The 13,358-nt window shown below is 55.2% G+C and overlaps 1 protein-coding gene across 1 annotated transcript in view; it reads right to left on the reverse strand.

Moving 5' to 3' along the window:
* Positions 1–246: 246 nt before the first annotated feature.
* The window catches only part of KSR1 (kinase suppressor of ras 1), a 148,097-nt gene continuing 134,985 nt past the window's right edge, over positions 247–13,358 (reverse strand). The window contains exons 15-19 of the mRNA XM_061176849.1: positions 12,178–12,311; positions 11,295–11,426; positions 9,908–10,043; positions 8,392–8,525; positions 247–3,589 (exon numbers count right to left, since the gene is read on the reverse strand). Of these exons, the coding sequence (XP_061032832.1) occupies positions 3,511–3,589; positions 8,392–8,525; positions 9,908–10,043; positions 11,295–11,426; positions 12,178–12,311 (615 nt within the window). The 3' untranslated portion in view covers positions 247–3,510. The remainder of the gene's footprint in view (positions 3,590–8,391; positions 8,526–9,907; positions 10,044–11,294; positions 11,427–12,177; positions 12,312–13,358) is intronic.

A 13,358-nucleotide genomic window follows, 5' to 3' on the forward strand; every position in this document is an offset into this window, starting at 1 on the left:
TCTGGAACCGACCCAAGCAGACACAAGCCCCAGATACCTCGGTACAAGTATTTTTTTTTAATTAATTAATTTATTTATTTTTGGCCGTGTTGGGTCTTTGTTGCTGCGCGCGGGCTTTCTCTAGTTGCGGCGAGCGGGGGCTACTCTTCGTTGCGGTGCGCGGCCTTCTCATCGCAGTGGCTTCTCTTGTTGCGGACACGGGCTCTAGGCGCGTGGGCTTCAGTAGTTGTGGCTCGTGGGCTCTAGGCGTGCAGGCTCAGTAGTTGTGGCGCATGGGCTTAACTGCTCCGCAGCACGTGGGATCTTCCTGGACCAGGGCTCGAACCCGTATCTCCTAGATGGGCAGGCGGATTCTTAACTACTGCGCCACCAGGGAAGCCCCACCTTGGTACAGTTTTATTCGTAGACTCCAGACACCCAGGCTGGGCCTGGCACAGTGTTCTTGCCAGTGGCAAAAAAACTGATAGCGCACGTCCGTTAATACTAACCGTTTTAATTTAAATTAATAGCATTTCTGGAAGGCAAATGCAGTTGATAGAAAATATAAAAACTTTTACTGTACAAATTTTACATCACATTCAAAAAAGCAAGTATGTGCCTCGTGGCCACAGAAGATGCTGGGTTTGCACACACGGATGAAATCCTGGCTGACCAGGCAGCATCGCACAAGCTCTCAAACCAGCTTCACATTTGTCTCCACCTGGCACCCAGATCAACACAGGCCACCACCACCAGGAGCTTACAGGGCATGCCACGCCCCTCGGCGATCACAGAAAGAAATGCCATGAGAAGGCAGAGGGATTCCAGGCCCTGCACACATCTTCAATTTGGTGACATGGAGCGGTCAGCTACACGCCACTCACAACTGGTGGGGAACTCAGGGTTCAGGACCTCGAGTTGCATGGAGACGCAGGGGTTGTGGCTCTCGTGTTTAAAGGCAGCAGGGACAGATCCCAGGGTTTTGGAGGTGAGGTTGGGAAGTGGCGGGGGGGGGGAGCTGAAGGGTTGAAGCTTGGGCTCCACTCTCAGACCCCGTGGGGACCTCCACAGCCCCCGAGCTCTCGCCCAGGAGGCCTCCCAGCTTTCTCCATCCCTTTCACAGTTGGCTGTGAGGGCTGAATTCACAGTATCTGCTGTCCTTCATGTGTTTCCAAGGCAGACAGGCATGGGGGGGAGCACACGGAAGGGCGGCATGTCTTCCTAACCTCAATTCACAGTCACTTAAGTAGAGACAGGGAGAGGGGGGGCCACCTGGGGGGGTCCTCAGGTGCTTCTCTTAACTGACAGGCAGCGCAGAGGCTCAGGCCGAGCGTGGGAAGGCATCCCGGGGCCCGGGAGAAGAAGGGGGTGGCCCCAGTCCCACCCTCAGGGGTCCTGGCAGATCATGAATCCCCTAAGGGCAGGCACTGTGACTGCTCCCATCCCGGCCCCCCGCACTTGCACACAGTAGGTGCTCCATGAAAGCTTTCTAAACTGACCCAAGGGTGTGAGAGCCCCGAGGAAAAAAACAAAACCCAGACTGACTTTCTGTGGGCCGTGAGGTGAGCCTGACTTGCTTAGCTGCCATCCCACCCCTCGGTCCACCTGCACGTCCAAGGGTTCAGAGGGGAAAGGTGAGAGGCATGAACTGTGACCTCCGGGAAGGCGCCAATGTCGGGGTGGGGGGAGGAGCCTGACAACCAGAGGCGGAGTCACACCCCACATGGCTTTGGGTGGGGAGATCACAGGAGCGGCTGACCCAGAGGCCAGAGGAATGATGGGGAGACGCGAAGAGTCCCACAGAGGAGAAAAGACCCACAGAGCTGAGCCCAGTTGGTTTACAGCCCCTTTGTCTTCCCCCCCACACCCTGAGCGGGAAGGGCTGAGGTGCTGATGGCCGTGGAGGCCCGGGTACCCTGTACGGCTGCCGGGCTGTGCCCTCTCGGCAGGGCTGCCGAGGGGTGCCTGGCCCAGAGCCAGGAAGGCAGCCCCGCAGCCTCCAGGCAAAGCGGCCCATCTCGTATGATGTTTCACCAGACTCCAGGCTGGGAGCCTGGCTCAACGGGTCTACATAAACGGGGTAGGAGGGTCACGTGCCTCCCCATCTCGGCGGCTCTGAGCGTGGACGCAGGTTCTGGGTCTGAAGACAACCTCCTCTCCACTTGCGTCGCCCTTGATCATTTCTGGCTTTGGAGCTGGATACGATGACGTAACCTTCACTGAAGGGCTTCTTTGCCATTTGGAACTTTTCTCTTTAGGTGTCAGCTTCTAATGAGGACAGGCAGGACACTGTCATATCCTGGACTTTCCCAAACCCGGCCCCTCCTCTGGTTCAAAGGGACACAAGTAGGAGGCCTGACTTGGCGCTGGGGAAGACTCTGAAGGTCGGGAGCTTGCTAGCTGGGTCTCAGTGAAAGCGGGGAGGGGCACGTGGCTCCCACCTTGGCTAAGGTGGGCAGTGAACACGGGCAGTGGAGGAGTCAGCAGTGGGCTCAGGGGTTTCAGCAGGACTGAGGGCTGGACAAGGTGGGCAGTTCCGGAAGCTTGGCAAGACTGATGATGGGCCAGGGCACCCTGTGGCTAGGAGGGTGGGCTCAGGGACCTGCTGAGGACCTTGCCACTTCTCCCTCCCCCTACTTTCCCTGTTCTCATGGATCAAGCCTTCATGGTGTACGCAGCTGCTGGGCTAGGCCTTAGCTCTGGGGTCAAATGTCAGTCAGGGACTGGGATGTATCTAAACAGCCGAAGCCCTTAGTCCCTTCTTCTGGTGCCTCCCCTGCGGGCTTCACGAAAGAAACATCTTCACTGGAAGATGGAACACTGGAAACCCTGGCTGGGAACCACTGGATCAGTCCAGATGTTATTTGGATTTTATGTCTCTGCTTTTTCCAGCAGGTATGGACTGGATTACAAGGGTCAAAGGTGAACTCAAGCTCTCTGTGAACTCCCGACTCATAATCCAGCTCAGCTCCTGGTCAGGGTGTCCTCTGCAAGAGGAGGAAGGGACAGCAGCCCTTCGGTAGGACGAGGGGAGATGGGATTTAGGGCCAACGCAGAGGCCGGGTCAAACCTTGTGGTCCCCCCACCGTCCTGCCTGGGGAACAGCCACAAACACGATGCTTTTCTTCCTCTGAACCAGTGTGGGTGCCTCACTCCTACAGGGTCCTCCAGAGGGGACGGCCACTTCTGCCCTCGGTGCCAGTGACCTCTGCACAGACGGTTTTTATTATCACCTATTGTACGACGAGTCCAACTCTGCAGAAACATACATGTAAACATTTGCCGTCTGTCGGGACAGGTCTGGTTGTTGGTGACGTCATTTTAAGAAACAGCAGGCGCGGCTCCATCTCTGGGACCCAAGTGTTTTTATGGAAGAACAGTCTAAACCGAGGACTCGTGCTCCTGGTTCGCAGCACTTAGGAGGATGGCTGGCGTTTTGAAGAGTGTTGTTTTTTTGTTGTGGTGGTTGTTTGGATGTTTTAGAAACCCATTTAAGAAAGAAATACAATGTCAGAAAAACGGCAGAGCTGGCTACATCTTTGGATTACTGGACTCCAGGACGCCCAAGCCAAACCTTTCAAACCGGGGTACAACTTTGTTGCTGTTAATACTGCAAAGAGGAACAAAAACAAGAGTTATAGCCCCACTGGTCTTGACCAGAATTTGGGCAGCATTAGTTAATGAGTGGGCCAGTTCCAGAAGCTCAGCAGAGGACCCAGCCCCACCAAGAAGTGGGAATGATGATACAGGCCAACGGCCTTGGCAGAGCTGCTCCTGGTCCCACCTGGCCGGGGGCTAAGCCTCGGCTGCACTCCCTCCTGGAGGGCAGGGGCCTGTTCGTCTTGGAACCCCCAGCACCCCGCACGCCCAGTAACCGCTGTGGGCTCATTCTCACTGGCAGCCGGGAAAGCTCTTACTCCGAGTGAAACTGGGAGGGAAGAGAAACCCAGCCGCCAGTACTAAGAGTGGCATTGCAGTCTCCTTCCAGAAACAGTCCCCAAATGCTGGGGTGCGTCAGAGCCATCTGGGAAGCAGGCTGAGATGCGGGTTCTCAGCATCTGCCTCCAGACACCCGGATTCAGGTCTTGGGGAGACCCAGGAATCTGCGTTTGGTAAGCAGTGGAGGACCTGTGGGTGACCTGTCAGCCACACTCTTGCCGAACGCTGGCTCGGGGTCTGGTACTTTCCGTCTGCACTGGGCAGATGGAAGGGGAGTAATGCTGCAGGGGGGAGAGGGCAGAAATGTTTTCACTAGTGAAACTGTTTGGAGACAGGTCCCACCCCCTTGCTTCAGGACAGCTTTCCCCGGTGTGTGGCCGAGGACACAGCCCTTCCGAGCTGGTGTCTTTCACGGCAACAGAGCCTGTGATGTCACAACCCTAGCCCTCCAGAGGGGACCACCCAGCAGCTCTGAAATCATTCCACTCCGTGTTGGACAAGATCCCCGCGGGTTAAAAGCCAAGCAAAACCCCGACCCCTGTCCTGCGGACACACCCAACAGGGGGCCGGTGTGCTGGGGGACCAGGGAGAGGGGGCATCTCTCTCACTGAGCTGTTAGTAGGGAGACAGGGCCACCCCACAGAAGAAGTGCTAGAGAGAGATGAAGTTGTGTCCAGGAAGGCGGTTCTGGGGGTGCTGTTAGGGGGACCCTCCATAGAGAGCAGTTACTCAGGCACACGCAGGCCATGGAGCGGGGCGAGGACCAGTTTTAACAAACAAAGCAAAAGAAGAAGTCTCAGCAGAGAAGGCCAGAGTGGCAGCGACCGCATCCCCTGGGTTAGTGCCCGCATTGCTGTTTGAGCTCGAGTAGAAGTCACGGTGCCGAGCGTGGATTAGGAGGAAGAAAGCCCCGGTACATGCAAGGCAGCCAGGCCTACAACCTACAGAAGGAAAGAGAAGAGGGGAGAGCAGTGTCAGAACCCTCCCCGAGCCCTCGGGGAGGGGGCAGGGGAGCGGCCGAGGCCTGGCCAGGGCACAGGGCAGGGACCCCTCTTTCCCTGCAGACAGAGAAAGGGACATCCCCACTCCATTCCAGGCTTTGGCAGCAGAGCAAGCTTGGAAGGGAGCCTGGCACAAAGACCCCCCCCCCCAAGCTCGCCCCTGGGACATGGTCACAGAATTCTGTACAGAGATCGACCAGCAGGCCCACTGTCCCTCAGCCCCTGACCATCAAAATCGACGTCTTGGAGTTTACAATTTCTGCTCCCTGCATTCTCTTCTTTAAAGTCTGGCCAGAGGGGATCCTGGGGACTCAGACCAGTGATCTGAGTTCTCTCCCCACCATGGATAAGCCATCGTCTGCCAGTGTGTGGACAGAGGCCCTGCCACATGCTGTGGGTCTGCTCTTAGCCCAGTGAGAGAAACATGAGCTTGCAGGGCCCTTGCCGGTGGCCATGTGAGCTGCCAGAGTTTCACTTTCGTTTATGGGAATACAACATGCCAAGAAGGGGAAGCTGGATGCAGAGACAGAACAGGAGGCAGGATGTGCAAAGGGTTAACCGCAAACAGGCAGAGAATCAGGGAAACAGCAGAAGACACACTATTCCTCCAGGACTGGACAGTTGTTCTTAAAGTCAGGGTGACCGTAACGTCCTTTCCCGTAGTAGCGGCTCCGCCAGCGCCTGGGAGCACCCGCAACCATTTTGTCAGGTGTGGGAGGAGCACGGTCCGGCAGGTGATGGAGGTGGGCACCCAGTGTGGATGGGTGGAGGAAGGGCCACAGGAATCAGGGTGGCGGGAGAGGGGGAGACGACAGGACAGGCCAGCAGATCCGCCACCACCCCCCCCCCGAAAATAAAAAAAAAAAAGCAACAAGACCGATGGAAAAGAAAAGAGAAAATGAGAATTAGAGGCTTGAGTGTGTAGAAGTAAAAATCATGAACAGGAAGCTTTGATACAGACTCACTGAGGTATGCTGGCATTCCTTCCTAGAAGGGGCTAAAACTGATCACTTTGGGCAGGAAACAACCCCCATTTCTGACTCAGTGTCCCACATGTGGAATGGGAAGGTGGGGCTCTGGGGCCTTTCGGGAATCCGGAATCATCTTCTCCTGAATACCCGCACCACTCCTCAGCCCCTACTCCACGCCCCGTCCCCAGTGCAGCCTTCGCTTTTGTGGAGGAGAAAACCAGGGCCTGGTGTGCTAAACGAGTTGCCCAAGGTCTGACAAACCAGATCCTTGAACTTCTTGAGAGTCCAGGAGATGCCCGGGCTCCCACCCAAAACCCAGCTCCCATGACCCCTCTCTTCTGGAGACCCTTCCTCAAGCTCCCCGGTGGGCAGTGTGCCCACAGAAGCTGAGTTTCTGCCTGGCACTCAGCATATTGTCATCATCCCCTCCTTCATCCCCATCACCCATCAAATATTCATTGAGCAATTACTACATCCTGGGAGTGTGCTTAGAGCTGAGAATACAGAGGTGATAAGGCAGCGTCCTGCTCCGAGGGCTTACAGTGTACGTCTGCTTGTCTTTATCCTAATTAAACTATCAACTCCGTGCTGGTGGAGGCCCGGCCCCGGCCTGTCGCCTCAGGTGTGGCACAGCTGTCAGCAACGGTTGGGTAAAACCCACACCTCTGATGGCAACACCTGTTACCCCCTATTTGTATTAGACTCTGACCCATCTTAAGTGCAAAATACTGAATCTAATCTCACATTATAAGGTACAGCATTCCCTCACCCCAAATCGTCATTCCTCGGACTGTCCCTCCAACTGGCCTAAGTTGCCAACTTTGCTGTATTTCTTCAAGTTCTCCTCCTTGCACCCTCTGCTGGGCTGACCCAGCCTGGGCCTCTCCTCACCTGCAGCTCGAAGCCTGGTCTGGTTTACTTTCCAAACGACCTGGCAAACTAGGTGTAAGTCAAATCTGGCTACAAAAAAGGTGTGACCATTTTAGAGCTGTCAAAAAAAATAAAAAACCAAAACAAAGAACGTGTGACAGAGACCATATGACCTACAAGCCTAAAATCTGGCTCTTTCTAGAACAAGAGGAGTGCCACTGCCACCACACACTTGGGCAGGTGTGAGATCCGGGTGTAGCTTCTCCGGGGGCTACGTTGGGTGTAGGGGTTAGACAGGCTCTCGCCCCCTGCCACTGCCCGACTCCCACCAAGAGAAGCCCCACTTTATCTGTTCTATGTCCTGGGCCTGTGGGAGACGACACTTCTAGAAAGTGCCTTACACCTTAAAGTTCAAAGCCATGCATCTTGTCCAGGAGGCCAGCCACGTGTGACCTGCCTCTTGTTTCTGTAGGATCCACAAACTAAGAATGTTTTTTACCTTTCTAAATGATCGGGGGGGGGGAAAGAAATCAAAAGAAGACTATTTCATGACCTGTGAAAATTACATGAAATTCAAGTTTCAGCATCCATAAGTAATGTTTTACTAGAACCAGCCAGCCCGCAAGTTTGTGGGTCTGTGGCTGCTCCTGAACCAAAGAGCAGAGCTGGGTCGTTGTGACAGAGACTGTATGTGGTGGTGTCACCACCACACCGCTGGGCACCCTGCAAATCCCAGTGACAAGGAGCTGTCACTCGAGGTTCCCTCTCGGCCTGCAAAGCTAAACTATTTCCCACGTGGCCCTTGACAAGTTTGCCCACCCTTCCACTCTATAAAGCTGTGGAAGCTGAGGCTGGGAGCAAGGAAGGACTTGCCCAGATTCCCGCAGAGGCAGGGCAGAGGTCTGTTTTTGAGTGTTCTGGAAGAGAGAGCCAGAGGGACAAAGAAAAAAGGGAATGAGGCAGAACTCAGAAGAGAGGAGTGGAGACCACCCCAGCACGGAGGGCTGCAAAGGATTATGTGATTACACAGAAAGGAGACGGGCTCCCAGTGTCAAAGCAGCACATAAACCTGGGCGGTGCCGTCCCTGTGACAGGTGGCTAATCTGGGGGCTAGAAAGCTCTGTGCCATTTTAAGCAACAGCTGCTCGGCTGGTTTTGGTGAAGCTCTGTCTGGCCCCTTCCCAGGCAGAACCTTCTTTTTTTTTTAACCTTTTAACCCAGAAATTTTATTTATTTTTTCAAATTAATTTTTATTGGAGTATAGTTGCTTTACAATGTGGTGTTAGTTTCTACTGTACAGCAAAATGAATCAGCTGTCATGAACCCAGGCTAACGCGGGGCTGTATAGCAGGCAGAACCTTCTTGTCAGGGCCTAGCCTGGGCCCAGCGTCAGCACTGCGCTGATAACAGTGATGTGGAGGTTTCCACAGAGGAGAACGGGAGACACTGGCCTATGAAAGAGTCTCCTAAATAAACGTGATGAGCGGAATGCCGACATCCCTTGGGCGAGGGGACTAGTCACCTCTGGCTAACCAGCTCTGGGGGTTCCCTGGATCAAAGGCTCGGGCAGACAGAGCAGACAGTGCCCTCCAAGACGCCTGGCTGCAGGTTTGGCTCCGAGGGGTACTTACTCGGCGGACTTCCAGAAGTGCCCGGGGTGCGAGAGCCTCCGGTTCAGCTTGGGCAGCTTCTCCAGCATGTCCATCAGCAGCGGGAAGCTGGGCCTCTCCTGCAGGTCGAAGGCCCAGCAGGTGGACAGGATCTCCTGCAAAGCGAGCCGGCATTGGAGGACGTGAGAGCTGGTGGGGAGCGAGCGGGGCGCGGCCGGGGCACTCTGCCCAGGGTCCCTTCCGTGTTCCCGAGCGGCCCCCCGGCTGGTGGTCGCCTCACTCTCCTGCCGACACTGAGGTGACTGGCCATGGCTGGAGCGGGGCCGCGAAATAACTGAATTTGAGAAGAGCTCTCACACTTCCAGTTAAAATGAAGGGCATGGGCCTCCCTCCCCTCCTTCCTTCCTCGACCTCCCTGGAATAACAGTTACAAAGACGAATGAAAGGTCATAGGAAAGAGATCAGAAACGGGGTCACGGATGTTTGGAATGGAAAGCGGAGGCAGCGTGTTGACAGGTGAAATGCAAGATGCTCGGAAGGTGTGCAGGGCTGGCCAGGCTGCAATGGAGGAGGAGCCTGGGGGAGTTACAGGAATGGAGGCTGGGAGGGTCAAGAAGGACTGAGTACAGGGCAGCAGTGAGAGTCGACAGAACAGCTGTCCTGACAGCCCCGAGTCGGGGCAAAGCCCTTCTCGCTTTGGCCTTCTGCCGCCTGCTCTCCGGATCCACGTGTGCACACAGCACACCCCTCGGCCTTTCGATTCAGAAGACGGGCCTGCACGCACGACCAGGCAGAAGGTGCTCATGCAACAGGGCAGATGGTGACCCTGCCGGGAAGCTCACAGCCTACTTAGTGCTTCACCTGGATGAGTGCCGGGTGGTCCCCCCAGACGTTTCCAATGCTATGCTGCCCAGGTACCTACTGGGGCTGCTTATCAACATCCTGGCTGGCATCTGTCTGCTCCAGGCCTATCTGACTCATGAGCACGTGGTAAACACTGACGGCGCTGAGAACACCGCCCCCTGGGCTCGTTCATGTATCACTGTGCCAGGCGGGGGAACTTACAGACTGCAATGCAGAGACACCATTAATGATATTCAGTCATGTGAGGGCAGCGACCGTATTATGATTTGGCATCTTGAAAACAGATTTGCTGTGGAAACCTTGATTTGTTCTCGAACGGTCGAGAACAACATTAAGGAGAAAGATCTGACACGACGAGAACCCTACTGTTTGTACTTTATGCAGTGAAATTTGTTATTATCTTCTTTCTAGTAAGTAACATACAGGCTTTATTAGCTTATCTCATAGTTCAATCAAAACCATTATCTTTATTTCCTTCCTGTCCTTTTTTTTTAAAGATAATTTTTCTTTTTAAAGGTTAGCAGTGGGGTGGTGAAAGAGGCAGCAAAGAGGCCTGCCTGCCACCCATCCGCCTCTGGGTCCCACGTCTCAGGTGAGTGAAGGAAGGGCAGCCAGCCGCCTGCCCTCTACCCCATCTTCCTCCCCCAGTGCAGGGGCTTGGGGGACTACTTACGGTGACTTCCTTCCCCAGGCTGACGGAGGCCAGGACTCGCTTCATTCCCTCTCCGCTTCCAATCTGCCAGATCAGGGCCTCCGCAGCTTGGTTCTTCAAGGGCCAGTCTCTGGCTTGCAGCTCATACCAAACAGTCCTGTGGAGACCACCCACCCACGTGGCCTGAGCTCCCTGGCGGCACGGCTCAGCTCAGCTCAGCTCACACCCCGGAGGTGCCTGCTGCCCTGATGCCGGGAGCCCGGCAGGGGGACCCAGCAGCCCCCTCCTGCCTTCCTCACCCGCCAGGCTTCCGGGAACGCCTCGACTCCTCCCGGGGCCCTGCGCTCCCATTGTGGCAGGAGGTCTCAGACAGCACGGGCTCTGGACAGAGATCCCGGTACAACCGTTCAACCTCCGTCGGGTAGCTGCCCATGGCCAAGGTTGTCTGAGGAGTGACAGGAATGCCCAGCCCTGGGCCTGGCACACGCAGGTGCTCAGGAAATGATAGTTAAAGGTCAGGCCAGGAAGAGACCACCCGCGAGGGAAGGATCCCCCGAGAGATTACGGGATGAGGCCGTCACTCAGACCCTCCAAGTCCCCTCGCGCTTCTCGACTTACCTGGATGGGACCTTCTCCGTTAGACACACCCTGTCCAACCTGGCGGCCACATGGGGCTACTGAGTAACCGAAATGTGGGGAGGGGAACTGAGGTGTAAAACACACACCAGCTTTTGAAAGCTTTGTGGGGTAAAATTTTAATTTCTTATTTTGATTACACGTTGAAATGATAATATTTTGGCTATATTGAGTTAAATATCTATTGAAACTGATTTCACCGGTTTCTTTTTTTTTGGCCGTGCCACACTGCATGCAGGATCTTAGTTCCCTGACCAGGGATCGAACCAGGCCCCCTGCAGTGGAAGCGTGGAGTCCTAACCATTGGACCGCCAGGGAATTCCCTCTTTTTCTTTTTTAATGTGGCTAAGAGAAGACGTTACACATCTGGCTCATATTATGTTTCTATATTTCTATGTTTCTATCGGTCAGCACCCCAGCTCTTTGTGGGGCACAGCTGGCAGGACTCCCTGTTCTCTCAGAGGGACAGTCCTTGATTAGCTCTGGTGAGTGTCCTCATGGGGCAACAGGTGGGAATGACACCCAGAGTTAAGCATTCTATACAATTAGCTAATTTAGTCCTCATTTAACAGCTCTACCAGGGAGGTACTTTATTCTTCCCATTTTACAGGTGGGGAAACAGAAGGTCAAGGACGTGGTCACTGGCCCAAACAAGTGGCTGATCCAGACTCAAAGCACACCTCCCCTTGCCCCCCGTGGCCAGTAGGACCCTCTCTTTGAGCCACACTTGGCCTCAGAGCCCCAGGCGGAGGGATGCCAGGGGCCTCCTCACCCAAATGCATAGACGTCAGCCGCTTTGGAGAAGGGCAGCTGGTCCTCGTCCTTCCCGGGGGTCATCTCCCTCACAATCTCGGGGGCCAGGTAGCACAGCCAGTCATGTGACAGCTTCAGCTGGTTCTCACGCCTGGAGGCCAAGAAGCCAGGGCAAGGACATGGCCTTCAGTCAGCAGCAAAGAGGCCCGCAGGGCAAACATCTGCCCCAGGGCTGGCACACCACCCACCGTGGCCCAGAAAAGCAGCACGCCCATCACACACTTGCCAAGGCACCTGCGCTTTGGGGGAATGTTACAGAGGAGTGATAACCAGGCTTTTCTAGAAAAGCAGGCCAAGAACAGGCATCGGCAGGGAGTTGCACTTAAGGGTGCTGATTCTCTACCCTGGGAGTGTGGAGGGCATCTCCAAGCAGGAGATCAGATCTGCCTGTGGGCCTTACAACCTGGCCTGGGGCTGGCTCTCCAGCCCGGCTTCCGCTCTCCCTCCTGGGGGTCCAGATGCTTGGGAAGGAGCCTTTCTCCCCATCCCCACCCCCACTTCAAGATTTGTGGAACTAGAACCTGACGCTCTTCCTCATAATGGGGACGTGAACCCTGGTCCCCTGCCCGAGTCAGTGAGCATACAGGGAAAATGTGAGTGAGGGGACCCAACCACCACGGGGGCCAGCCTGAGAATTCAGCACTACGAGTGACCTAAGTGTCACCCAAACCTGATTCTGGACCAGAAACACAAGAGCAGGACCAGAGCAGACCTGGCCTTTCCTGCAGGGAGGGCTGCCCCTCCGTAACAGATAGCGAGTGCCCAGACCTCGGCTGGACCTCAGGCCCACCAGCACCGCCCAGTTCCTCCCTAGTCTGTCCAGATGCCCAAGGCCAACTGACCGTCCCTCTCGGACCACGCCCGAGATCCCGAACAGCCCGAAGTCTGTGATGACCACTTTGCCATTGTCGTAGAAGACATTCTTGGATTTGAGATCTTTGTGCACGATGCCCTTGGCGTGGAGATATCCCATTCCCTGGAAGACAGCGAGCCTCACGTCAGGGGCAGAGGGAAGATGAATGACGAATGACTTAGCTCCTACTCTGGGCCGGGCCCTGAGCGGGACGCCTTACCCCACTCCCCTCATTTAATCTTCACAACCCCGTGCAGTGTAACTGTCTTTCTTTCTTTTTTTTTTTTTTTTTTGCGAGGGCTTTCTCTAGCTGTGGCAAGCGGGGGCCACTCTTCATCACGGTTGTCTCCTTTTTACAGAGGAGGAAAGCCAGCCTCAGAGATGGGAAGTCACCTGCCCCAGGCCACACTGTAGTTAAGCAGCATTGCTGAGATCTGGTGCCAGGCCAGTTTGCGCTCCTGCTGTGTCAGCGCGCTGCCCAACATCCACCTTATACTCAGATGAGGTGTGGAAAGGGTGATGGGTGAGGGGCTGGGGGTCAGGAAGTATACAAAGGTTCACTGTGATGCTACTCTCCGTGTTAAGTCATAAAAGACCCGAGTGATCTGGGGTCTCTCTCAGGCTTTGCTGGCCTCTCCCCTCAGGCTGGGCAAGGGCTAGGGTTGGGGAACAGAGAGGAATTCCCATAGAGGGAGCCCCTGAGCTCAGGTGGTCCCACTGCCTGTGCTGTGGTAGAAGTCCTGGACTAAGACTGAAATCCAGCCCAGATTCTAATTCACTGTGGGGCCTTGGACTCGACTTCTAAGCCTCAGTTTCCTCAACCTGCCAAGTGACAGGTCAGGGCTGGGTGATTTCTAACCAACGCTCTATTTGGACTGAACACTGCCAGGTGCATGGGATGTGGGTGACCTGACGCAGGCATGATCTCATCCAAGGCCAAACTCAGGACTCCCAGGTACCCTGATGCTCTGATGCTCTTGGGAATGGGGAGCGGGGAGGGAGAAGGGGGGCGCTGTACAAGATGCATGACTGAAATGGGCATCCCTGCCGGGTCAGAAAGAGGCACATGTAAACCCATCTCCCAATCTCCCACATCAAGGGTGCTTCATACGTGAGAACTCCGCCTGACTTTAAAGGTGTCTTGGGGTGAGGAGGGGAGAGGTAAACAGC

The sequence above is a fragment of the Eubalaena glacialis genome, chromosome 19, assembly GCF_028564815.1.
Source record: "Eubalaena glacialis isolate mEubGla1 chromosome 19, mEubGla1.1.hap2.+ XY, whole genome shotgun sequence".
Lineage (NCBI taxonomy): Eukaryota > Metazoa > Chordata > Mammalia > Artiodactyla > Balaenidae > Eubalaena > Eubalaena glacialis.